This window comes from Nipponia nippon, unplaced genomic scaffold, assembly GCF_047370975.1.
Source record: "Nipponia nippon isolate SJK-2023a ecotype South Korea unplaced genomic scaffold, ASM4737097v1 scaffold_13, whole genome shotgun sequence".
Taxonomy (NCBI): domain Eukaryota; kingdom Metazoa; phylum Chordata; class Aves; order Pelecaniformes; family Threskiornithidae; genus Nipponia; species Nipponia nippon.
Genome location: NW_028262324.1, coordinates 4,046,182 through 4,071,710, shown reverse-complemented (window position 1 = coordinate 4,071,710; position 25,529 = coordinate 4,046,182). Strand labels below are relative to the sequence as shown.

Sequence of the window (25,529 nt, the reverse complement as noted above, 5' to 3'; positions counted from 1 at the left end):
TGAAAGGCAGGAGTCCATGATCAACAGCAGCTTGGCACCACAGCAGCAGCCAGTCTCCCTCCCCTTGGCCAGGCTGGTTCCACCAGGTGGTTTGTCAATGCCCCAAATCACTTGCCATTGCACAGAACCGTTTGCCCATACCACTCCTGTGCAACGAGGCAGGACACCAGAGGGTTTTGCCCTCTCCCACACCTCTTTGCAGTCTGCCCTGCCCCAGCTCCCACACACCAGCAGCCTTGTCCCTCATGTTTCCCTTTGGTGCCCCCACAAGCACTGAGGCCCCAAGGCAATGAGGCTGTCCTCTGCAGGGAGGGTCAGTTACCTTGTTCTCCGTGGCATGCTTCTCCTTCTCCACCTTGGCCAGCGTGATCTCTAGGTCATCGATGTCCTTCTTCAGCTCTGCACACTCATCCTCTAGCTTGCGTTTCTTGGCAGTGAGGTCTGAGTTCATCTCCTCCTCATCCTCCAGACGCTCTGTCAGCTCCTTCACCTTGGCCTCCAGCTGGATCTTGGACTTGATCAGCAGGTCGCAGCGCTCCTCTGCATCTGCCAGGTTGTCTTGCTCCTGGGACAGGCACAGAAGAGCCAGTGTTCATCCACTGCCCCAAGAGCATACCAGCAGGCTCTCAGCCATGCTATCCTGGCCCAGAGCTGAAGCTCTCCTTGTGGAAGGGGCAGAGCAAGCCCAAGGTGCTCAGGCGTACAAAAAAAAGACAGCTCCAGTCACTGCCCATTTTCAAAGTCCATGGGACATCCGCTAACACTAACCAGGGCCAAAGAGCTAACAGCAACTAAATCTTTCCAGAGGAAGGAAACACTGGGCTGACACTTCCTGGCACAGAAATGGCACAGATTAGCCACAGTTTGGCGAGCAAACATTGCCATCCCGCCCACCTCCTCGTGAGGAGATCAACCTTTCCAGAGCCAGGGAAGCTTGAATCCCCACAGCAGCCTTGAGATGGCAAGTCTGTGACGTTACTTCAGGTTTGCACTGAGTGTAACATTGCATTTCAAACAGATTGTGGCAATGAGAGGGTCTCAGAACTGCAAGAGGCTGAAGGAGGGATCTAGCATGCTCTGCTCCTTCTTCTACCCATGGACCCTGCACTATCTTTACACTTCCAGAGAGAGGGTGAGGCACTCACTGCCTGCAGCTGGAGAGCCAGGTCATTCTTCTCCTGGATCATGGAGACCTGCTTCTCTTCCAGCTCCTTCCTCTTAGCCTCGGACTTCTCCAGAGCCTCCTTCAGCTTCTGGAACTCCTCCTTCAGGGTGGACATTTCTTTCTCAGTCTGAGCAGACTTGAGTAAAGGCTTGATCTTGAAGAACAGCTTCATCCAGGACCAGTTCTTGACAGCATTGAAGGCTCGGATATTCCACTGGATGGTATAGAGGGCTTCCCTGGAGGGATACAAGCACAGCATCATCATGGGTGTAGATTCCCATCCTCACTGCAGCGGAAACCTGGCTTTTGCAGGCCTGGACATGGCTCTGCTCTCCACCAGCTGGACAAATGGCAGTATGTTGAATGAATGGCACATTATCTGCACACTGTAATGGCCCTAGTGGGATGGGTGGTGGGGCCTGGCTTTCAGGTCTCTTCACTTTGCATCCCTCTGAATCTTCCAGTGGAAATCAAAGGCTCCCCCATGTAGATACACTGACCCTCCCTACCAGGCCCATGCCAGACCTCTTACAGGTCTGCCTCCATCCCTTCAGGACAGGGCCATACTCAACCACTGCCAGCCATAGGCAAGCCCCACAGGTCAAACCCGTTGAAATGTGCAGAAGGAACAAGGAGACACACGAAGTTCTGCCTCTTTCCCCTACAACTCTACCTCCTACTGATGATCTTCTGATACTCAATGCGCATGAGGTGCCCGCGGATTCTGGCCTGCAGCATGGTCAGGATCTTGGCCAGACGCTCATCTCGCATCTCTTCCAGCAAGCCCAGCAAACCAGCCTTGAAAAACACCTGCAGGCAAGAGAGTGAGAACAGAGTCAACAGCAGAGAGGACAGAGGGCTCAGAGGTAACATAACCAGTCAGGCAGACCTGGGCTACATGCGGCCCAAAGCAGGGATAGACAGAGCAGTGAGGGCTACACACTGCAGGTTTAGGTGCCCTCCCTGCATGGGCACACACCCACGCTCTGCACTGGTTGGAGGTGCAGCCACACAAGGCATAGGCACAGCTGGGCACCAGATCTCCCTGCCCTGAGCACATCATATTCCCCAGCGGGGACTAGCGGCTGTGTTGGGTGGTATGAGGTCAGGCAGCAGTGAGCTTTTGCTCAGACCTGTTTCTTCCCAGCCTGCATCTTCCTCTGCCCTCCTTAATCCCTTCAAGGGCCACACGCAACCTAAAGCGCAGAGCTTCAGCAGGGCTGTGGCCAGGCAGAGAGCAAGCTGGGCACGGAGAGCAAACTGGGATTGCAGATAGACTGGAGGGGCAATGTCTCCCTCCCAAGGACCAGCCGCCTGGTCTCACCTTGGTATGACCAAACTTGTACTGTGAGTGGTCTAGTTCCAGGGAGCTCAGCAGCTTCTCTGTGGCCTTTCTGCTGTCCACAAACTTGTCATCTGGAATGGCTGCTGGATTCAGGATACGGTAGCTGCAGGGACAAAGGAGAGGGAGGACATGCAAGAGAACCTTAGCACAGAGTTGATGGCTCCATCATCATGCCTGTAACCCAGTCATGCCAGTTCCCCCTGGAATCATGTTGCTGCAGCACAGGCTGGAGCCATGTATGAACCATGAGCTCCAGGGCACAGTATGGGCTCTTCTGCAGAGCAGATACCAGGGAACCCTGCCAGATCTTAGTCCCTGAACACAAGAAAGACTGTGCAGGAGGAGGCCACTGGCCTCACCATGCCTGGTCAGGCCCAGACCAAGCAAGGTGGATGGGGCCAGCTGGAGAATGGTAAGGACCCCAAGGACAGAGAGAAATCTGAGCCAGTATTGGGGGACCTGAGCCTTGCCACCATCCACCTACACCAGCCCTGCATTCAGCATCTCAGACATCACCAGTCCTGCTGTCTCATCATGTCTGGCACCAAACTATCCATGTCTGGCACCACAGAGCTAGCAGCAGAGTTATCCCAGACTGAACACTAGGTGTATTGTGGTGGTTCAGACCAGCCCTGCACAAGCTGGGGAGCAGGTCAGAGCCAGGGCAAGTCTGTCTCCCCTAAGAACACGTGTGGGTTTCTGGGCAAGGAAGAAGAAGGAGTTACCGCTGCTTGAAGTCTGCATAGAGGATCCTGTTGGGGAATCCCTTACGGCAGATGCGGATACCTTCAAGGACACCGTTACACCGCAGCTGGTGCAGCACCAGGAAGGCATCCATGGCTCCTGTGGGTGAGAACAAAGATGGACCAGACGATCAGCCCAAGAAGACAGGGGAAATGGAGCTGCAGCATGGGCCTGAACTCTGGAAACAGCCCGTGGTTTTGAACGTGGGTGTTAACCTGTCCTGTAGGCCTATGCTGAGCACCAGTGCTGCAGCCTGGGCCTCGGATGGTGGAAGTCAGCCTGAAACACTCATCCGTGCCTGCTGTTATACACAAGTGCAAGGCAGCCCAACCATCAATGCACAAGCAAAATGGTAGCCTGGCAAAATTCATTCTCCCCAGTAGAGGAGACTGGCATGGGTCACAGGGGTTTCCACACTGAGATGGGACCAGGTCTCAGTGGCAGCAGAACTGCTGCAAGAAAAGGGTTGGGGAGAAGGTGGGTGCAAGGGTCCCTGCCAGGTCCCACATGTGGATGTCACCCAAGGGAACTGCCAGGGTGCTGTCTCAGTCCATGCATACCTGGGGTCTTTGTCTCATTGGGGATGATGCAGCGGACAAAGTGGGGCTGAGTGGAGCGCAGGTTGGTCATCAGCTTGTTGAGATTCTCCTGTAGGGCAGACACAGGGGATGAGGCATGAGGTGACAGCTCTGCTCCCCTATAACACTTCTCTCCAGCCCCTTACCCCCATAGAGCAGACACTGAGAGCCCCTTACCACTCTTCATGAGAGGGGGAATTTCCTCCAGCTTGGCTGCTCTCTGTGCTATCCTGCCAACAGGACATCCCCAGCCCCATAGCAGGACCACTGCCTTCTACCAGAGTGGGAGCAATGGCAGAAGGGACTGGGCTGGCAGACATGCCAAATGGCACCTGCAGGTTTTGCTACACCAGAGAGGAGCCAGATGCTTCCCAAGTATTTGTAGGTAAAGTTTTGCTGCAGGGGAGAGCCAGGAACACAGGACTGAGCGTATTCCTGGTATACAGCTCTGCTGGTGCCCATCAGCCCTGTGCTCAGCACCCTGCAAATCTAGTGCTGGCATCCACATTGGCTGCAGTCCTCATCTCATCAGGTTTTCCCTGCACCTCCACAGTGCTGCCCACGCCCTTCGGCCGTGACAAAGGGCCCTGCCGATCCAGCCTGGGCCTCTTTTTCTCTCCAAAGCAGGGTTCAAGCCAAGACATGGTCCTGCTTTTTCTTGTGGGAAAGGCATCTGCACCCTCGATCTTTCCAGGCTGCCTTGCCCTGCTTGTACAGGCTCAGCCTGTCCAGGACCAGCTCGGGGAAGGGAATGCCTCCCCACAGCTCCATGTCATCATGGGGCAACTTGTCACTGCAGACACCTTTCCCCAAGGCCTGTGACTTGCCCAGGAGGAAGAAAGTCACATGTTTCCCTGAACGGGGGCTCTGACACAAGCGCTGCCCTCTTTGAGCACCCTGTCACCACACGGCTGTCATGGCAGGACACAGCTTTGGGCTCACACACCCCTCTCTGCTGTTTTCCAGTTGCTTAAGCTCTGGGGTGGACAAATAACTCCTGTGGTAAGCATGGGAATGGGGGTGTGTGTTATCCTGAGCTGTAAAATAGCTCAGGTCACCTCCCTGGACAGGACAGCAGAGAGCTGCCTGCTCAGAGACCTGCAAGATCCTCCTCCATTTTCTTCTGCCCAAAGGCTGTCCTTCCCGCCGACAAGAATGAGGAGAGAAGTAGCACAGACTTAAAGTGATGTTCATGTAATACATTATCTAAACATCACTACAAGTCTTAACTGCCGCTCTCTCAAAGGTGAAGGAGCTGCTGAGCAGCGCAAGCATCACGTGGGCAGAAGCAGCACAAGCCCCAGCTCAAAGGGAGCCATCGCTCTCCCAGCCTGGAGCCTCGTGTCCTTCCCTAGCAGCACAGGTACAGGGCTGGGACTCTGCCAGGCACAGGCCCCTTGCCCAGGGACGAGAGAGTGTTAGGAGCTTTTGCCTAGTGGTGGTCCTTCTGGAGCCCTGGTGGTCCTTCAGGCCCCAGGAGCTCATGTGCAAGATACCCCAGGGTCTTGGCAGGGAAGTGGGACTGATACTGGGACACTCTGAGCATGTTTCCCTCATGGCCTTGGATGAGGGACTGGCTCTTACCTTGTGCAGCTGCGACACTGTTTGGAAAGAAGCTGCCTTTTTACGTTTCTCCTTGGTCCCTGGCTTGTGAGGTTCCTCTGTTGGGTTGAAATATTGATTAATTACATCAGCAAAACATCTTCTCAGCTTGGAGGACTCAGGAGCACCCCCAAACACCCCTGAAAAGCCCATAGCCCCTGCTCTCTGTAAAGCAGAGATGGTAGTGCCCTACTGCAGAACAAAGCTGCAGACCACCAAAAACATCTCCCACAGCACCCAACTCTGGGTGTTGCTCCTCAGCTCTTGGTAACAAGAGACCCCTTGACACATTCCAAGTCACAGGTCCACCAGGACAGCTCTACAGCACCACACAAGCTCAGCCTGGTCCTAACCACCCACCTAAAGCCTCTAGGCCAGCACTGCATGTCCAGAGTACCCACCTACCCAGGTCAGAGAGGTTTTTAGGGATCAATGTGGGTCTTCCCTTTGCCCAGGCTGCTAGGTGCAGGAATGCTGCACCAACAGCTGGCCGTGGGGATAAGGAGGCTTTGCTGCAAAAGGAGGGAGAGACTGAGGCAAAAAAAGGGATGAGGTTGTTCCTCACCTGAAGTAGAGCTCACATAGTTCTCATAGAGGGAGGCCAGGAGCTTGTTTTGGGATTTTTGGAAGACAGACACCACTGTCTCATTCAGGGGGTCCTTGTTCTTGTCCAGCCACCCAATGATGTTGTATGGTACCTACCACCAGAGGAGAGAGGCAAAGGTAAGGACAGCCCTGCAAGGGGGAAGGTGTGAATGCTGTGGAAGAGCTGACAGGGGACGTACCACACCAGCATAGTGCACCAGCTCAAAGTGGGCCTCGTATTTCCGCTTTTTATCTGGCCGGGGCTTCTGGAAGTTGGGCGACTTCCCAATGTGGTTGTCGTAGAGCTTAGCTTTGAATGACATGTCGGAGGCTTTCGGGAACATGCACTCCTCTTCGAGGATGGACAAGATTCCCAGTGGCTGCAGGGAGAAGGTTCTATTAAGGAAGTCTGAGCTCAGCGTTGCCATGTCCCATCCCAGAACGGGGGATTTTCTGTGCCACTGAGCAAGGTGAGGCAAGGCTTGACTTGGGAGACCTCGTCCTCATTCAGGCAAATGGTGCAAGCTATCACTGGTGTATTCCAGGCTGCATCTGACCTCCAGCCAGTCAAAGTGGGACTGGCCAGGCCTGTAAGACATGGGGGCTTGCCCAGGTCCATCAGATTGTTGGGAAGGGCAGATTCTCTCCTGTATCTTGACAGGTTTGCTCCTTTCAAAAAAAAGGTGTTTACAGCATGCAATGGTGGAAATCTTCTATACAAGCTGCTCTGAATCAGCAAGTACTCAAGCAAGAGGCACTGAGGGGCAGCAAGTGGGTAGGGAAAAAAGGGCAGAGATGACCATTCTCTGGAGGAAAAGGCTGCACCAGGTTTTGTGGCTCACCAGGGCGTAGGAACAGAATTTCCATGGTTTCATAAAGTCAAAATTTGTGTCAAAAAGGACTCAGTGGGCTGGAGGCTCTGAGCTGTAAGTGTGGGGAAAACAAAGTTGAGCACTTGCCACTGATGGGGGATGGAATAATTTCATTTCTGGTAGCAAAGCACCTCTCACTGTTCCAGTCTTTGCAAACAAGCTGCCTACCAGAAGTACCATTCCTGTGCCCTGACTCATGCTTTACCTTCTCAATCAGGTCGATGCAAGCCTGCAGATCCAGGCCAAAGTCAATGAAGACCCATTCGATGCCTTCCTTCTTGTATTCTTCTTGCTCCAGGACAAACATGTGGTGGTTGAAGAACTGTTGCAGTTTCTCATTGGTGAAGTTGATGCACAGCTGCTCAAAGCTGTTGAACTGCAAGAACAAAACAAACCTGTGTCAGAAGGAGGAGCTCCAGACATGAAGGGATTCACTCTTCTGCTTTGTCTGGGTGTGAAGAATGAGCTCGGCTAGGCTCAGCTGGATTGCTACCAGAGCAGGTAGCCAGGAATCACTGGAAGTGTGCCCACAGCAATGTTAGAACACCCCTTGTGAGCTGCCCGTTTGCTCCAGATAAATTAATTCAGACAAGAGCTCCTTTTCTTATCAAGGCCAGCAGTTTCTTGGAGGAGACAGAGTTGTCAGACACTAGGGACTGAGCTGTCTAGCTACAACATTCCCCAGAATCCATTGCAGGGGGCCTGCAGAACTCACATCGAAGATCTCGAAGCCTGCAATGTCCAGTACTCCGATGAAGAACTGTCTGGCCAGCTTGGTGTCTAGGGTCTTGTTGATCCGAGTCACCAGCCACTTGAACATGCGGTCATAGGTGGCTTTAGCCAGGGCTCCCACAGCGTAGACAACCTGCCAAAGCAAATCATAGAGCAGGTCATGAGCACTTATGCTTCCCCCTGCTTTTGTAGGAGCTAGAGGCTGAAGAGGAGAGCTCCACTTGGCGCACAAAGGACAGACAGACAGACAGATCCAGGGAGTTCATGGGTAAAGTATATGCTCCAAGATTAGTTTTCACATGCTCACAAGTGTGTTCTTGTGTCCCTGGCCTGGTCTTAGCCTCCAAGGTCTTAGGTTACAGATTCAGTCTAAAGTGATATTTTCAGAAGCTTTGTGCATGGCAGGAGCCTACAGGTCACTTTGGATAAGACACCAGCTCCTAAGGTCTTCTTGAATTTTACTCGAGGACTGGCTTGCACAGGTCAGGTTTGGGTTCCTAACTGTGATGTGGCTGAAATCTGACAAGATACATTTTTGGTGCATTTGGGTCTCCCAGAAGATCAGTTTAGATGAGTTTTAGAGCAGTATTTAGATGAGTTTTCTACTTGGCAGAGCTGAACTCTTCAGGGGAGTGTGACCGTCTCTGAAGCAGATCCATAGAAACTGGACCTCTTCTGGCTGTGATCCAACCCACACTTCAAAGATACTGCATTGAACGTCCAGCCCTGCTTAATATCTGAAGCTATCTGCCAGCTCTGCCACCAACTTCCCCAGCTGCTAAAAGCCAGGAACTGTGGATACATCTTCTCATGCTGCTCTGGAGTCTCCTCCTAAACCCAAGAGAGTGAACTGAAGCACCGTTTTCCCTGTGTAGAGAACATTATGCAATACTCCTGCCTGCAAAGGAGTCACATACAGCGTGAGCAAGGAGCCCGTGTCCTGGCACACTCACCTGTTCCACATTCTGACCTTTGGTCACGTATTCATTGCCCACTTTCACACGAGGGTGGAGCAACCCCTTGATGAGGTCGGCTGAGCTGATTCCCATGAGGTAGGCAGCTTTGTCAGCACCTGTACAACAGTACAAAGGCGTGAGAGGCCAGCAAGGAAGCCCCAGGAAGGAAAAAAAGAAAATAAAACAATTACCAGCTTTTCTGCTGATCAGTGCTAACTATACTTGTTTTTCCACCTGCTTCAGAGTCTCCTCCAGCGTCTAATGTGATTTCCCACCTTGGATATGTTTCCAAAGTCTGGACCTCCTGCCTGAGAAGTTACTGTTTGGAGGAGATGGCCATAGCAGACCTGCTGCACCTTATCAGGTGCTCTAAGGTTTTTGAGTCTTCTTGGTCTGGGGATCACTATGCATTTTCCAGTGGAAGCTTGGATTCCCATGCAGTGAATTTGAACTGACCACAAGAGAGGTAATTTTCTTGCTTATCTTTCGTAGACTCCTAATAGCAGATTACTGTTAGAAAATCACCTCTGTAGGGAAATCGCTGCTAGACCAAAATCTGCTTTAATTCCCAGGTAGCAGCTGAATCCTATGTTGACATTCCTCAGGCAAGAGGAACTTTTCTTTCATGAATGTTTGCATTACAAGGTCCAAACCAGGTAGTCATTTCTGATGGGTCCCTGCCTCAGCTGATGTATAGTTACTGCTTAAGCCTTCCAGTTAAGTGATAGGGCATCCTATCATCCTTCCGCACACTGGAGAGTCACCCTCTCCTTGAAGCTTGCTGCATTATGCCTGGGAGACAGATGTAATGCAGCAGTGCAAAAGCAATAGAAAATATTTGAGCTCTGACTTCTCTGAATTTTCAGATTTGCTCTGCAGCCTGACTGTTCTCTTAGATCTATGATTTGCATTGGATTTGCCTAAGCAACAAACAAGGAAAAGTATTAGACAATGACTGTATCCTACTTTAACCGCTTTTCAGTAGGCTGTGACTTGAGCAGGTCCTTGCAGTCCTGATCATGGCCTGGCTCATATTCTGTGGACAACCTGCTCTGGAAGGCTGTCTAATGAAGTGCAAGAGTGATGAAGTGCAAGGTGATGAAGGGCAGGAGAAGACTGAACAAGGTGAAGCACAGCCAGGGTGTGACAGCCTGTGATGTTGCTGAGGCAAGTCTGATACAGATGAGACCACCTAGTGCTTGCAGAAAAGGCTGTCCTAAATATTCCCGCTCAAGGACAAGCCCTTTTGTGCACCTACAGCAGGTCCTAAGACAGTGTGGTTGCTTGGGATCATGGTCACTGACCTTCACAGACCAGGCCAGGGAAGTTATCACAGTCTGCCCTTGGAGGAATTTGCATGCCCAGCCCAGGCTGGGCAGACCTGGCAGCATGGAGCCAAACTCACTTTCAGTGCCGTCAGCCTCCGCCTGCTCTTCTCGCTGCTTTTGCTTGAACTTCATGTTGCCAAAGTGCATGATAGCTCCCACTATTTTATAGGAGCCGTATTTCTCATCATTGCTGAAGCCCAAGATGTCCATGGCACGCTGAGGAGAGACAAAGCAGTATAGATAAAACAAAATCACCACGCTGAGGTGAGGGCTGGTCCTCCCACCATCATCTATGGCGCTCTCCCCATCGTGGGGCTCTGGGCAGGGTACTCTATCCAGTGGGCACCTAGCCAAGGAATTCTATCCGTGGGATTTTGAATGTGAGTCCAGCTCCCACAAGATCTATTTGAAAGCAAAAGGACTAGCACAAGTGGGAGGTTTTCTGAGCTGAGATCTCATCTTCTCATGGGAGCCATGGGAAGTGCTCATGTGCTAGAGGCCCTTCCTAATGCAGGGAATTACTCTCCCTTCTCTGCCTGGAGGAGGCTGTTGATAGAGATCAGAGTCACTCTGCTCTTTCTTGTAGGCTCACAGCATGTGTAGAGCCAATAAACCACAGGGAACTCACAGCTAATTTAGAGAGGGATGCAGAAAAGCCAGGACACATCCCCATGTCTGCCCAGAAGGAGGTCATGCCCTCCCCAGGCCCCTGCCTCAGGCTGTGCAGTATGAAGGAAGTAGACATACATCTGTCGCCATGAGTTCCTCGCCGTCATCCAGGTTGTCCACAGTTGTTACACCCTGAGAGCAGAAGTGGTAGTCGTAGGGATTAAGGGAGAGCAGCAGCATATCTGTTGGGGGAAGACATGCAGGGGGTGAGGCCAGTCTGACAGAGACAAAGCTGGGGCAGAGGGGCAACCCTGGACACAGATGAAGAGGTAAGGCTTCACCGGCCTCAACTAGAGGGCACTAGCCGGTGGGAGGAACAGCCTCTTCAAGCCCAGGCAGGCCCACACGTGGGTCCATCTCTTCTGTGATGTGCCTCCTGCTTGCTATCTTGGGATATGGCTTGGCTGCAGACTGATTTAGAAGTGGCCATCCATGTCCTTGTGACCACCAGATAAGATTACTGCTCTGCACAGCTCTCCAGACCTGCCTAATAAGGTATTGTTCTTGAGCCAGCCACAAGCTCAAAAGCCCGCAGCCAAGAGGCTGACCACCCCAGGGGACTGTGCCAACCATCCTTCCGCAGCATGGAAATGTTTCCTGTGTGCTCCGTGTGACCTGGCACCTGGAGGGCAGGGCTGCTGAGAGCACAGGACTGCCCCAGTGAAAATTTGGGTCAGCTAGGACTGTCCTGGGGAACACATCTAGGATATATCTACACCAGGGCTGCTGCTGTGAGTGAGCTGTGCAGCTGTTTTCAAGCTCACCTGAAACAGGTCATCTCACTAGGGTGGCTGAAGGAGCTCAGAGTAGGCTGCAAAACACTTCCCACTACCACAAAATGAGTAAATATCCAGCTTGCACATGCTGAGGTCAGTGCTGTACCCACCACACGATGAGGACTCTATGCAAGGCAGCTTTGCAAAGCACGCTCCCACCCTGCAGATAGATCCTGAGTGACCACTCCTCTGCTCCTAGACAGTTGCAGAAAGGGCTTTAGTCTGGCTGCTCGGTCTGTGAAGATAAAGGAGGCTGGACTAGATGGCCTCTTGAAATCCCTTCCACCCTGAATTATCTGCCAATCCTATGATCCTGTGCAGCTAGCAAAGCATTCAAGGGCAGTACCTGCATGGTGAGCTGGGTTTGCTCATTCCCTGTGGATCCCAAAGCTGACAACAGAGCCCTTTGTTGCTGTTTTCCAGCCATCACGCTATAAAGGCTATGCTGCAGCTTTGGCTGCCTTACCTTGCAGCTCTGGTTTCTTCCCAGAGAGGATCTGGTAGTAGATGTGGTAGCTTCGCTCTTTGGGTTGCTGGAAAATCACTCTTGATTTTTCCAGGAGATCTAGAATCAAATAAGGCAGAAGGGTTAGAGGAGGGCTTGTTCTTTCCTGGATCTGACCTAGCATTGGCACAAAAAGTGAGATGAAATCCCTCCCCACTGCAGCTGGCACACAGTTACTCACAGATGTCAATGTCTGCAGATGCCAGCTTCCCTGAGGGGCCAAAATGGATCCGGATGAACTTGCCCTGAAAACATGTGCAAGGAGGTAAGTGCTGGGCTTGGCTACACAGCTACAATTCTGAACAGCTCCTAGAAACCTCAGACAAGACACTGGTAATTTCCCACTTCTTACACTTCTGCTGATGCCAGGCAAGTTACTGGGCTCTGTGAGGGTTAGGTGGGTGAAGTTCTCTGGTTTGTAGTGTGCAGAGGGTCAGACAGCATTGCCTAAGGCTTTAAACACTAGGCAGGCAGAAATTTCACTCACAGCAGATAAACCGCTGTCCTCAAGCCTGTTCTTAAAGCTAAGCACTTCTGCGGGGCAGCATGATACTGAGTCTGCCCACAGCCTCCTGCTCCATGGTGTGCTGAGGAACCTCATGCAGGAGTGTCTCCTTTCCCTCCAAGGCACATCAAAGCCACCTGTGGCTGATGAGCTCTGCATCCCACAGCAGACCAAGGCTGGGCTTAACAAAAAAGATGCTGCTCCCTGGAAGGGACTTGCTGGTCTGTCCCAGCTCCAGCACTCCAGCCTGTGCTTACTGGCCCTCTCAACTTTGGTCCTGTAAGGCACTTCTCTCCAGGCACAGGCTGTGACACCAGGGGGATTCATTCTGACCAGCACACCATTTACTGCACTGATGCACCCAGAAGCAGCTTGGCCTCCGCAGTCCAATCCCACTAGGAAGCAGAGCTAGCTTCCTGCTACGTGCCTTTGGCTCACACCGTACAAAAAGACAATGCCACAAGTGATGCATTCAGCTTACATAAACACAGCACATCATTAGCTCTCTCTCTTGCTAAGGCACTTACAAAACGCGAGGAGTTGTCATTTCTTATGGTTTTGGCATTGCCAAAAGCTTCCATAGCTGGGTTAGCCTCAATGATTTGATCTTCGAGGGTGCCCTGGAAAACAAAACCAAAGGATGTGTCAGCTCCCACACAGCCGGAGGGGATCTGTTACCAACAACACAGGGAAACAGAGAGTGGGGCTCCTTGCACCATCTGCCTGCTACGCTCGTTAGCTGCCTTTAAGAGTCTGCTGCTCCTGAGGCATCTCCTTGTCTCATGAGGCAATGCAGCTTGGTTTAGGGGTCAGCAGAACTAGGTTTTGCAGCAATGCTCTCTGTGGGCTTCTCCTTGCCCAAACTGGTCCCTCTGAAGATCCAGGCTGCTGTCCCCTCTGCACACAGCAGTCCTTAGCCCCTTTCTTAGGCTGCTACAATATGCAAACCAAGAGCAAGCACACATTGTCACCACAACAGTCTGAAACATTTCTCTTTGCTCTTTGACTCTGCCAGGCATTTCCTCTTCCACCAAACCAAAGTCTTGGACAGTTCAAATCACACCACATTGTAAAAGAAGAGATCCAGAAAACAGGCTTTAACTACAACTCCCTACACCAACAACATGCACAGCAGGGTCACAGTGTGATGGGAACACATCACAGGTCCCAGCTGGCGTGATCTGCTCAACCCACTGGAGCTCTCCTGAGCAAGCCCCAAGATTAATCTTCCCCTAACCTTGTTTTTCCATTCGTGTTTCACATGCACAGTTCAAAGATAAAGAGACAGCCTCCACCTAATGCAGGCAAAGCAGGACAAGAATTCGAGGAGAGAAGCAAGAGACTCGTGCCAAGCCACACGAAGGACAGTGGGGTTTGACAACAGTAGCAGAGTTTGGTGGCACAGGCACCTGCAGGATTTTTCACAAGAGCTTTTTCCCATGCTCTGACACATGACAGTCCATAGGGCTTTCCTTAGGTGGGAAACACCAGCTCTGGGCTCTGCCCACCAAGAGCCACGCTGTCTTTTCAATGTTGGGCCCACGACTGCTCCCCATCTCTGCAGCTCCAGGCGTGTGAAGGGCAAAAGAGACAGGGAGCAGCTGTGAATCACAGCTTTACTAACAAACTGTATTTTGTCACCTGGATATCCTTTGATCTGTTATCTTTAAATTCAGCCTGATCTAAAATTGCCTGGCCTGTGAGATTCAATGGGGGCTGCTCTATGGCCTGCCCCAGGACCCGCAGATTCAGCCCCCCAGCTATCTCACTCTCAGTAAGTTTGCCCAAGGGGTCTGAGGCTCATGTGTTAATGAGCATCCCCCAACCAAGAGTGTGCATCAGCTAAAGGCTGTCCCTTGGTGCTCAGGCAGAGAAACCGAGGGCCAAGGATGTACGACTGAGCTGCTGAGCCCTTGGGGTGCTGGGAGTGCCAGGGACTGAACTTTTGCTGGATTTCCAAAGGCACTCAGTTGTTTCCTTGGAGCTAAGCAAGCACCTCAGAAATGCACCTCAGAGAAGGACATCAGCTGCCTGCAATGTGGTGGGCCGAGCCAGTCCAGGTCTTTGCAGAGGGTGGCACGTCCAGGCATCATCAGGGCCCCGGTCTGCGGCCAGAGCACAGTGCTGCCCGTGGTAAAAAGGCTCTTCCCCTGCCCCTTGGCACCACCGCCCTCAGCTAGGCTTCGAGGCCGGGGGGACACTAATGGCTCAGAGACTGGAGGCTTCACCTTATCTTTGGAGGAGCCCACACCACCCCCAGGCAACCACTGTGCTGATTAGGAACGAGGGTTTGAAGAGTAATATGATCCCTTGGAGGAGAGGTTGGAGTCAGAAAGGTAGAAAGTCACTAAGAGATGAAACACCAAAGCTTCAAACTATGGGAAGGCGGGAGATACAAAGCCAAGCAGAGAACCAAACGCTGCCCAGGTGCTGGGGCAGCCCTTGCTCCCAGACCCAAGGCAGATGCCCCACACAGGCCTTCCCCATCACCCCGCCATAGCTCTGCGGTGCAGCAGAACCCTGTCCTCAATTAAAGATCAGGAGTCTACAACACTTACCCCAGTTTTAGTGGCAAGAGCTGCCTAGAGAAAGGAAAGAAAATTGTCTTTAGAAATCCAGAAAAGCCAGGCAAGAACCACAAGAAGCATGGTCAGAAAAGCAGGGCATGACCATTTAGTGCCAAAAAACGTCCAAGAAAAAATGGGAGGATTAAACTTTATAAGAGATGCCAAAAAGTTGTTAAATAGATTAGCTCAAGAAAATAATGCGTCAAAAAGCAAGAACAGTTAAATCCAAACCCAAAGAAGAGTAAAGAAAATAATGCTGAAGTATTGCTTGTCTGATACCTAAAGCAGCCAGTTTGCTTCTACAAGGGAAAAGCAGGCTGGAGCCTCAACGTATCAAGAAGAAAGAAGCAATTGCAAGGGCAGCTCAAAAATAACCAGCACCAAAGAAATGCAAGAATCAAAACAAGAGCAAGAAAAGCACAAGGTAGAAAAGGGTCAAAATGAACAAGAGGAGAAAAAAAGGAGAAAAGGACGAAAAGCAAGGCTTAAAAGAGGCAAGGTGGAAAATGGCAGGTTTACTCCATTCTTTTAATGCTCCTTAAGAAGAAGATCTGTGGGGTGTTGAAGGAGGAAGAGAAGATAAAGAGGGCATCTAAAGCACCTCTTCCAGGCTGTGCAGATTGAGCAGCCACATAAAAAAAAAATCCATTTCCCCTTGAGCAGAATAATTTCAAGCCTTGCTTGTTCAAAAGTCAGGGAAAAGCCAAGCCCTGGGTGGGTCAGAGCAAAACACGCTTCCAAATGCAAAAAGTTGAGGGAAGAAAAAAAAAAAGCAAAAAGAAGAAGAAAGGGGGGGGGGGGGGGAGGGAAGAAAAAAATAATAAAGAAAGGAAGAAAACAGCAAGAACTTGTTTCAAAAGAGGGTCTTACTAATTTCTTGCCCGGTGTGTCGCCCAAGGCTGCGACAATGGCAAAGTACTGAATGACCCGCTTGGTGTTTACAGTCTTACCAGCACCAGATTCTCCGCTTAGAGTAATAGAAATACACAGATCAAGGACATGAGGCAAAGAACAGGCAAAACTTCAGAGACCCTGCTGACCTGCCACCCCACTCATCATGCCAGGAGGGAGAAGCAAAGTATCGGAGGGACGGGGAGGCCAGGACTATTAATCCCCTCCAGCCTGGGGGTGTACGTGCTTGTCTTTGGGGTTTGTCTTTGCGCCATGTCCTCCGGCTGCAAGCCCAGGCTCTGCCTGCCTCCTCGAAGGTGCCGCGGGGGGTCAGCTGCCCACCCGCAGATATGGCGGGAGGTGCTGGCGCCCACTAAGGCTGTCCGGCCCTGGCCCCGGGGCTTCAGCTGTCCGGGATCAGCCAGGAACCAGCCTCGCCTGCTCCCACTCGGGTAGTTTCAGCACGCCCCACTTTGCTGGGGGGACTTGGAGATGGCAGTGGCACTGCGCTGGGGCGAATCCTGCCCGGGTGAGCGCGGGGGCTGGCGTGCCCAGCGCGGGGTGCGGGCGGCCGGCGGGCCCCACTGAGCTCATCCCTATAGTTAGCCACTCTCCCATTGTAATCCCAGATCACAAAGAGCCGGGGGGGAGCTGGGGAGCGGAGCTGCTGCCGGACACACGCCAAGCATCTCTCCACAGCCCCTGCCTTTCCTAATTAGGCTATGGCCGAGGCTAAAAATGTCCGTGGCTCCTGGCAGCGGCATAGGGTCCTTTAGAGTCCTTTATATAGCCCTTATCTATGTGTCACTTGAAATCAACCTGGCCTACACCCTCCCACGTCACCCTCCTCCCCCGCCGCCGCCCCTCCAGCCACTGCCGCCATGTCCCTCTGGCCTTGGCCTCCATCCCTTCTTCCCCCTCGCTCCTCGAGGACGCTGGCAGTCGGGTGCCCCACGGCAGCTCCCGCAGCTGTCGGGGTGTGGGGGAGCCTGCCCGCCAGGCCTGCACGGGGCTTTGTCACCTGGCGCGGCGGCAGCGGCAGGCTGGGCGGGAAGGGACAGGGGGGCCAACAGCTGCCGGGGCACAGGGGACACGGCTGGGGGGCCCTCCCGGGGCATGGGGTGCTGGCTCAGGGCCCCCCAGGAGGGCAGCATGGGGGGCCTTGGCAACTCACACCGGGCTGGGCAGGGCGAGGGCACGGAGGGGCACTTACGTGATGAGCATGGACTGGTTTTCGCGGTCTGGAAGAGAAGGAGCAGGCGTTAGGCCAGTGCCGCCCGCCTCACCCCCTGCCCCGGGAGCCCGGACACCCCAGGACTGGGATCCCCCAGGCGAGGGCTTACTGCGCAGCATGTCGTTGTAAGCGTTGTCGGCGATGGAGTAGATGTGCGGGGGTGCCTCGGAGCGCCGCTTGCCCTTGTAGGCCGCCACCACGGGTGCGGTGTAGACAGGCAGCCACTTGTAGGGGTTGATGGTGACACAGAAGAGCCCTGAGTAGGTCTGCGGAGGGAAAGGGGATGGATGAGGGACAGAGGGGCCCTGACGCCCCTTCACCTCCCCACCCCAGGGGGTGACCCCCCCGTCCCCGGGTGCCATCAGCTTACGTAGATCATCCAGTGGGAGTAGCGGCGCTTCAGGTTGTAGAGCACGGAGGCCTCGTTGAGGTGTGTCAGCATGGCCATGTCCTCGATCATGTCGAACTTGGGGGGGTTCATGGCCTGTATCTCATCCTCCTTCACCACCCGCGTCTGCCGGAGAAGGGGGGACACATCAGATGGACCCCAGCCCCCACCGAACACCCTCTCCCCCAAAACCCACTGGGTGGGTGGATGTACTGACAGTCCCATGCTGGGGACAGCCCCAACCCCGTGCCTGCTGTCCTCCCAACAGTGCTGCCCTCCATGTTGGGGTGATGGGGCTAGGGGAGCCCTGCCAGCACCCCAGCCACAAAGCCCAGCTGGGAAAAGCAAGCCCCAAGCCCATCCCCTTCCGAGGGACATGGGCTGCAGCCGAGCCCAGCAGAGGGGGTCCAAGCTGGGGGGCACCAAGATGTCACCCCGCAACGTGCTCGACACCCCTGTCCTGTGCTCAGCCTAAAACACTGCAGCAGCACAGTCTTTCACTCGGAGAGATCCCCGGTTATTTGGGCAAACAGCTGAAGCCTGTACCCCATCACTTATAACTGGATTTATTTAATCCTGTCAAGCCAAGCACTGGGAAACTATCGCGTTACGTATCTGGCCTGAATGGAAGAAGCTGGATTTAGCAAATGGTCTTGTTAATAAAGATTAAATGAAACCTTTCAAAGAGGTTTTTTCACAGGTAATATGAAATGCGTGGTGTTAAAAAGTGTTAGGTGTTAAAAGCGGGAAGGTAGATAGAAGGATAAGGGTGGGGTTATGTCTCTTGAAACTGTTTCTGCTGGAAATGCTGATCCAGGGAAGGCAGATAACAGTTTTAGATTTTGTAAATCCATGACAAATTATTAAAAAAAAACAGTTTCAAGAGGGAATGGCAAAAAAGGTTTGGAAACTGCTTTGTTTGCAGAAGCTGAAGATCTTCAACCACAGCTTTTTAAACATAAGAATAAACTTTTCAAATTCACACCTGCTCCCCCATAAATTTTCTTTTGGGGTAGCAAAAATATTTTCTCTTTTTTTCCCAATTTCAGACAAAAATATTTTCAAAATCTTGACACTTTTCAAAGACGATTACATATATTTCTTTTCAATTTGGCAGACATGAGCGCTTCTCAGTGCCATGATGACTAGCCGAGAAACAGAAATAACAAAGTCTACCATCTACTGCCTACTCAGTTCTTTGCTCTTTTTCCCAGTTTTACACTAGTGTAAAGATGTTGCGAGGCCACACAACTCCCATACCCGAGAAAAGAATAATAATTAAGCTCATTTGCGGCTATTTGTACTGGATATTACCCTGGCAAATATCAGCTGATTGTTGCTTGCTTTGCCTCCCTCCTGCTGCTGGAAAGCTGGAGCCTCACCGCTAGACATAGCTGGTCCTACCTCTTTATCCAGCAGCTGTTCTCCCAACAGCACTGCTTACTCTGCTGCAAATCTCAGCTAAAATGAGTAGGAATTGGCCAACTGGCCCCTTACCTCTTGTTTTGAGCTTTGAGATGAGCCGGGGAGCGGTTCAGCATTGCAAAGGGCTGTGCTGGAGCCTTCGGGCAGACCTTCCTCCCACAGCCAGGAGCTGTGCTGGGCCAGCCCGACCGTCCCCCTTCGGGCTGTCTCGCACGGTAAACCGTGCTTGAAAGCAAACACTTGATGGGGGGATGGATGCTGAACCGTTGCCACTCTTGACAAGTAATTGGCCTACGTGTCCTGACACACTGCGGTGTGTGTCCCCTCGGGGCATGACTGATTGCTGAGCATGGAAGGATTATCAGCAAGAGCTTGGCTAGTTTCAGACGTGATCTTGTCACACGTACCCCCCCCTCCACACACACTTGCTAGCCCTTGGAAAATGAAAGGTATTTTGCTTACTTCCTTATTTTTCGTTTCCACAGTGACTTTGCCACCAGAGCTTTCTTTGATTTCCACTTCAATATAAGCTTCTTTCTCATCTGGGATCCAAGCTCGCTTCTTTCCTAGAGGAGGAGAGGAGAGGAGAGGAGAGGAGAGGAGAGGAGAGGAGAGGAGAGGAGAGGAGAGGAGAGGAGAGGAGAGGAGAGGAGAGGAGAGGAGAGGAGAGGAGAGGAGAGGAGAGGAGAGGAGAGGAAAGGAAAGGAGAGGAAAGGAAAGGAAAGGAAAGGAAAGGAAAGGAAAGGAAAGGAAAGGAAAGGAAAGGAAAGGAAAGGAAAGGAAAGGAAAGGAAAGGAAAGGAAAGGAAAGGAAAGGAAAGGAAAGGAGACACAAAACAGGTTGAAATGTAGGAAACCATTTGAAATTGTCAACTGAAAGCCACATAAATGCAGTCTGATAACATGGAAGGACAATGATTATTCCTTTCTGTGATCTTGGCCATAGGAACTGGGATTTCTTTGCCTTTTTCATGTTTGACAGCTGTTTAATTTGCCAGGGTCAACTTTTAGTTTGACAGAAGTCTGCTGATTCATGTGTGCTTGCACTTGGACCATTGTGAAAACAGGTTGATGAGAGAAAGCAAAACTCTCCTTGTTTGCCAAGCCGAAAGGAGCAAGTTGGGCCCTGGAGCCCAAGGACCGTGAGCCACGGTACAGTGGGGTGGCTGGGACAGAGTGGACACCTCCAAAATGAAACAGAGCTGGAGAAGTCTTTGCCACCAGTCCCTCGGCCCATCTCCCTCAGCTCTCCTGCCCCTCAGGGTCAGGGGAGAGGAACAGCCACCTCCACCCACACCTCAGCAGACAAGGCGACAGTCAAAAACCTGCTTTTCCTACTTCTGAGATCTTCCTGTCCTCCAGGGTGATGGGGCCAATTCTGCAGCGCCTGCAATACCATGGGTACCAGCACTGGGAAAGGGACGGGGACGCTCTCCAAAGAAAGCCATGGCCAAAGGCTCCCCTGGGGCTGTGCCGAGAGCTGCCTTGGGGTCTTACCATCGAATGGGATTGTCTGAAGCTTCAGCTGCTCTGTGTAGCTTTTCCGGAGGTATTCAGCAGCCTCCCCAAACTCGCTCATGTCCAGCATAGACATCTTGCCCGGCTGGAGGAAGACTTGGCAACAGCGAAGGAAGAGTGAAAGACACCTGAACGCTGGAAGGAGGGAAGCGACAAGGAGTCAGTGCATGGGGAAAGCACCCACTGCTGGGCTGCTAACCAAGAGCCACACAGTCACCAAATGCACTTTTAATTTTAAAGAGTGAGAGAAGACAGCAACAACAATACTAACTAATAATAACTATAATAACAAGACAATTACTGAACACTTTCCCTTCTGCTGCTATCAGCCCCGCATTGCAAGTGCCAGCTGGGTGAGCCAGCATCGCTTTGGTGTCAAAATCCACATTCGCATTTTAGGTGTTATCACACATCGTCAGCGACACTCCTTTTCTTGATAAACTCAGCTAAAAACTATTCCAGCTCTACAGACCTGTTGGAGCCCTGGTGCCCTGCATAAAACCTCTGCAAAGACCCCGGTCTATGTTGCAGAGCAATATTACAGGACGATAAAAGCAAGACTGGAGGTATTATTCCTGGGAAGACCCCTTCTAGAAGACCGCTGTGACAGCTGCTGGGAAAAGCGCTTTTATGAGAGTGCTTTCTAATATCCATCTAATGCGGTATCACACAGCAGAGCTCCGAAACGCCGCGGCTATCACGAACGTAGCCACTGCTGGTAGCCAGCAACTTAGCAAAGCGCACAGATCTTAGATCTTTTGCTTCGATCTTAGCAAAAATGCTCTCAGTCCAGGTCTGTCCCACCCTCCCCTGTACCGCCAGAGTCAGCCCCTGTCCTCCAGGAACATCCACCCTGCAGAGGTGAAGCGGGTTAGTAGCAGAGGACAAGCGTGCACACAGACATGCTCTTTATTACTAACCTTGGTGATAGGACTGAGTGGCTGTGTGCGTGCAGCAAAGCCCCTTTTTATTGTGTCTGTCAAGGTCAGAGTGGGAAAAGATATGTCAGAAATTCCCATGTGTCATGTCCACACAGCTCCATTGGTGCTGCTGTCCCACTGCCTGGAGAGACACAAAAGGCAAACTTCACTTTTATCTCTCTGCAAATGCAGCCTGGTTATTTTTATTCCTGTATTGTCAGGCAAGTACAAAGGCAGAGTGAGAGGCTCCAGCTCCGGGAGGCAGCACAGCACTCCAAGCCTGCCTGTGCTGCCTGCTCCGGCAGGGACCAGAGGAACAAGATCTTCACCATTTCCTCCCGCACCTGAGCAATCAGTCCTCCTGCTTCTTCCCCGCACCTCGCCAGGAGAGCCACTGCCTGCCGGGATGTGTGCGGCTGCTGGCTTTCCGAGCTGGAGCATCCCAACCTCAGCTCTGTTCAGCCTCTCCCCGGCCAGACTGCCCGGGAACTGGGTACCAGGGAAGGACCTTGGGGCTCGGTCTCTGCTACCCCCTTGTCTTCTTCTCAAAGGGCTTGGCTTGTTTCCCGAGGCACACCAGCCCCTGCCCATTTAACACTAAACCTCACAAACTCCAGAATTTTCTTTTCTGGATATAGGCAAGTGAAACTCAACAGTTTTGTCAGAGGGGTCTGATGCTCCCTGGAGCCTCAGCAGCGCATGGGCTCGAGCCCCCTGCTCTGTCTTGCTGACGTGGATGGGCTCTGCCGGGACCCCTAGGTCCTGCTCCCAGAGCTTGCTCGCCTTGGCTTGGGAGCTTGGTTCATGGCTAGACCAGATTAAAGATCTCTCTAGTGAGGTTTCTGCCCTCTGTGCTGGCCATGTTGCTGCCTCCCCGAAGGACCCTCATGCCTGCCCATCAAATGCTCCGCTCTTTTTGCCTTTGCTTTGGTGCAATTAAAAAGCAAAGCAGGGCTGGATGCTTTTTTGCACCCCATCTCCCTCCTGCCCGCACCAGACCAGGACGTGTTGCTGTCAAGGGCAGGACCACCATGCACCTTCCCCAGGAAAAAGGACCACACAGAGCAGCCCAGCGATTGCAGCCAGGATGTGCACGCCCTGCCAGGGTGGGCTACCGCCGCTCAGCCCCTGGGGAACACGGCCACTCCTCTCTGCAGCGCTGCTCTGCTCCCTCCCAGACACAAAGCCGCTCCATGCCCCCTGTGGGAGCAGGGGCACTCGTGGGCTGCTTGGATTCAATGCAGACTTGTGTGAAATGAGCTCCAGCCGCCTCCAGAGCTGGAAATCAGCCTAACTAGAGCTGGGTGACTTGGGACCCCCACATGCACGTGCAGGGAGGGGCAGCACCTGGTCCCCCCAGACGGTCTGGATCACCACATTCCCCGGGGGCTGCCTCGGTGCCAAACTGCCTCTGGGCTCCCAGTTGTGTGGTCATGTCCTGGGGACATAGAAATTAGAAATAACCCCACCGAGGTGATACTGGAGAACCAGGGACCATGGCTGCAGGGTTTTGCTATTCCCCATTCAGTACCCTTCACACCCCAAAGTAACTTGGGATTGTTGTGTCCTCCTGAGAGTAGGGGAAACTTAGGGATGGGATGATTAAGGATTAGCTGCACAGTGCTGTGCCCAGGCTGGATGTGGCGTGGCCTCTGCCACGGCCAGAATAGCAACACTGGGAGCTGCTTAGGGGCATGTGGCTTCAGCCTGAGCACACAGCCCAGGTTGCAGAGAGATTTTTGCAGCCCCGGGACCTGCCCTGAACCTAAGCCAGGCACTGGAGGGGGTTTCTGCTGAAGCCCCAGCAGTGGTCAGTCCTTCCATCCAGTGCACAGGCATGGTTTGCTGCTAGACCCCGCGAGCCGGGGCTCCCAGTGCCGTCTCCTCCCCCCCGCCTCACAGGCGGGTCCTCTGCCCTCCCTCTCTGCTTTGGAGTGAAGTCTGGGAGATTCATGGCATGGAGGAGGAGTCCAGACCTATTCCCTGTGGCCTGAGCCCCAGCAGAGAGGATGGCTGGGCTCAGGGACAGGTTGATGTTGCCTTCATTGGCTGTGCAGTCTAATGTAAGGGCTTTGCCTGGTGCCAGTCTTCCCCATGAATTAAAATGCTCCCATGGAAGGGAGCCCGTAGCATGAACAAGGTGACTTTGAGCACATCAGAATAAAATGGGGTGCGAGCCCCCATATCCATGTCCCATGTGGGCACTCTCTCACCAGGCTGGTGTTCAGAAGCTCACATCCTCATTGGGACTTGGCAGCAGCTGGTGCGGAGCTGGACTCCACGGATGTGTCTACTGCAGCTCCCCTGGGGAGATTATCAGGGGGACAGAAGCCCTGAGATCCCTCTTGACCATAGTGTGACAGAGATGCCAAGATGGCAGAGTTTCAGTGTCCTGAAGAGCCACAGGCACTGGTGGACCACAGGTCCCTCTGAGGTTACTGTGGTGGTCTTCTGCTTCTCTGTCATGGGCTCGGAGTCAGGTTTCCACCCACACTCTGGAAGGACCCAAGGCCTTTGGTGGGTCCGGTGCCAAGTACCTTTGCCACGAGCACCCCGGCAGTGGGACGAGCTCTCGGCCCAGACCTACCAGCTGGCCCAGCCTCACACATTCTTCTCAGGGCATGTACTCACCCCGTGCTCTGCTCACCCCCTCCCCTGCCTTATCTTTAAAGCGATTTTATTTTCGGAGATTCCTTCTGCAGTTCCTTCTGTTCACCCTAGTTTCTCTCCCTCTTTGAAGAGGTTCCAGCAGGGTCCATCAAAGGCTGAGCAGATCTGTAGAAGGGGAAATGTGGAATGGTCACTCCAGCAGCTGCTGAAGTGCACTTCCGCTGGGTTTGGGCATTTTCGGCACTGGCATTTGTGATGTGGTTTTCAGGGTGGTAGGAAGCTCATCCTCATATTGCTGGCATGACCTGAGCTGTGCCCTGCTCAGACAGGTGTGACGGGGCATCCTCAGTGGGGCAGTGGCTGCAGAGGGCTCCTATGGACCTCCCACAAAACCCTACGGGCACAACAAGGAGCTCATGGCTGTAGCCTGAGCAGAGGGGAGCTTGCTTTAGGTGGCTATTGCCTGAAGTGAACAGTCTGCCTGAACGTCCCACCAGCCCTGCATGACCATCCTCAGCACTGGGAGCATCTCCCCTGGCCACTGAGACACCCCCGTTCTTCCCCGTGTAGCTCTGTGCTTGCCCCGTTGGTGTCCCATGACATGATAGAAGAGAACGGGACTCCTCAGCCGTGCCCCCAAGGGCTGGACAAGCCTCTCCCCATGGGACCAGGACACCACCAGCACCAGACTGCAGAGCTGCCCCTTCAATGAGCATTTTGTGATCGGATCAGCTCCTGCCCAGCCCTGGAGAGCCAGGAGGGTGCCAGGGGTTCAGCCATCCTCTCTGGAGAAATCCCCTGGCTGCTCCCCGACCCCCGGGAGGAATGCTTCCCATTAGCAGGCTCTGATAAGTGGCAGGAAGGAGAATTACTCTATGTGTCAGACAGTTCGCTAGAGGTTTCCACACTTAACATATCACCGCTATCAGCTCCCTGAAATGCACTGGAGGGGAGTGCGAAGGCAGCTGATTAGATAAAGACAATCTGCAGAGGGGCTATTTCAGGCATATTTCCATCGAGTGAGAATGTCTGCTTACAGTGAGACAGGCAGAGGTGACAGGCCAGTGCTGCCAGTCCAACAGTGTCCCTCTGGCTCAGCCTGGCCGTGCAAGGCTCCCTCCAAAGGAAACCCCTAAATCCCCACCGCCTTGTCCCACCAGGATGAGAGAGACAGCAGCCACCACCACAGCACAGTTTTCCATGCACCCCTCAACATCAGCAGGAGCTGAGTGCAGCAGTGATGCCGCTGCAGGGACCTCAAAGGGCAGATGCTCCCGTGGGGCTTAGGATGGGGTTAGCACTGTATCCCCTCATCTCACAGCTCCCTGGGCACTTCCCAGCATAAGTGCCCTGCTGCCTGGACGTCCCACCCTGGGGACAATGCTGGTCCCCCTGTCCTGAGCTGGCTGTCCTTTGGCAGGGGGTGAAGTGCTGCCTGTGTAACCCTTCATGAACATGCATGAAGCTGCTGCTGCCATGAGCACCTCGGTGCAGTGGTACACACCTTGCCATGGCAGGAGGCTTGGGCAGCATGGGCACGCTGGTGGCTGAGCCTCTGGGCATTGTGCTTACACTGCCCACAGGAAGTCTCCAAAATGAATATCAGGACTGAGAA

At 53.0% G+C, this 25,529-nt stretch overlaps 1 protein-coding gene and 1 long non-coding RNA gene across 2 annotated transcripts in view; one reads left to right on the top strand and one right to left on the bottom strand.

Moving 5' to 3' along the window:
* Positions 1–21,325, bottom strand: part of MYH7B (myosin heavy chain 7B) — a 29,818-nt gene extending 8,493 nt beyond the window's left edge. Inside the window, exons 1-25 of the mRNA XM_009473274.2 lie at positions 21,305–21,325; positions 20,364–20,519; positions 19,330–19,433; positions 17,425–17,568; positions 17,164–17,320; positions 17,034–17,061; positions 15,800–15,896; positions 14,921–14,944; positions 12,890–12,982; positions 12,039–12,102; positions 11,819–11,917; positions 10,655–10,758; positions 9,985–10,123; positions 8,577–8,695; positions 7,607–7,756; positions 7,097–7,267; positions 6,220–6,399; positions 6,000–6,132; positions 5,417–5,493; positions 3,815–3,902; positions 3,236–3,353; positions 2,490–2,613; positions 1,839–1,975; positions 1,146–1,401; positions 323–565 (exon numbers count right to left, since the gene is read on the bottom strand). Of these exons, the coding sequence (XP_009471549.1) occupies positions 323–565; positions 1,146–1,401; positions 1,839–1,975; positions 2,490–2,613; positions 3,236–3,353; positions 3,815–3,902; positions 5,417–5,493; positions 6,000–6,132; positions 6,220–6,399; positions 7,097–7,267; positions 7,607–7,756; positions 8,577–8,695; positions 9,985–10,123; positions 10,655–10,758; positions 11,819–11,917; positions 12,039–12,102; positions 12,890–12,982; positions 14,921–14,944; positions 15,800–15,896; positions 17,034–17,061; positions 17,164–17,320; positions 17,425–17,568; positions 19,330–19,433; positions 20,364–20,460 (2,946 nt within the window). The 5' untranslated portion in view covers positions 20,461–20,519; positions 21,305–21,325. The remainder of the gene's footprint in view (positions 1–322; positions 566–1,145; positions 1,402–1,838; positions 1,976–2,489; positions 2,614–3,235; positions 3,354–3,814; positions 3,903–5,416; positions 5,494–5,999; positions 6,133–6,219; positions 6,400–7,096; positions 7,268–7,606; positions 7,757–8,576; positions 8,696–9,984; positions 10,124–10,654; positions 10,759–11,818; positions 11,918–12,038; positions 12,103–12,889; positions 12,983–14,920; positions 14,945–15,799; positions 15,897–17,033; positions 17,062–17,163; positions 17,321–17,424; positions 17,569–19,329; positions 19,434–20,363; positions 20,520–21,304) is intronic.
* On the top strand, positions 8,722–14,914 carry LOC148056505 (uncharacterized). Its single transcript, XR_015702879.1, has 3 exons — positions 8,722–9,045; positions 12,057–12,122; positions 13,378–14,914. It is a non-coding gene; the product is annotated as an uncharacterized LOC148056505 (long non-coding RNA).
* Positions 21,326–25,529: the final 4,204 nt, after the last annotated feature.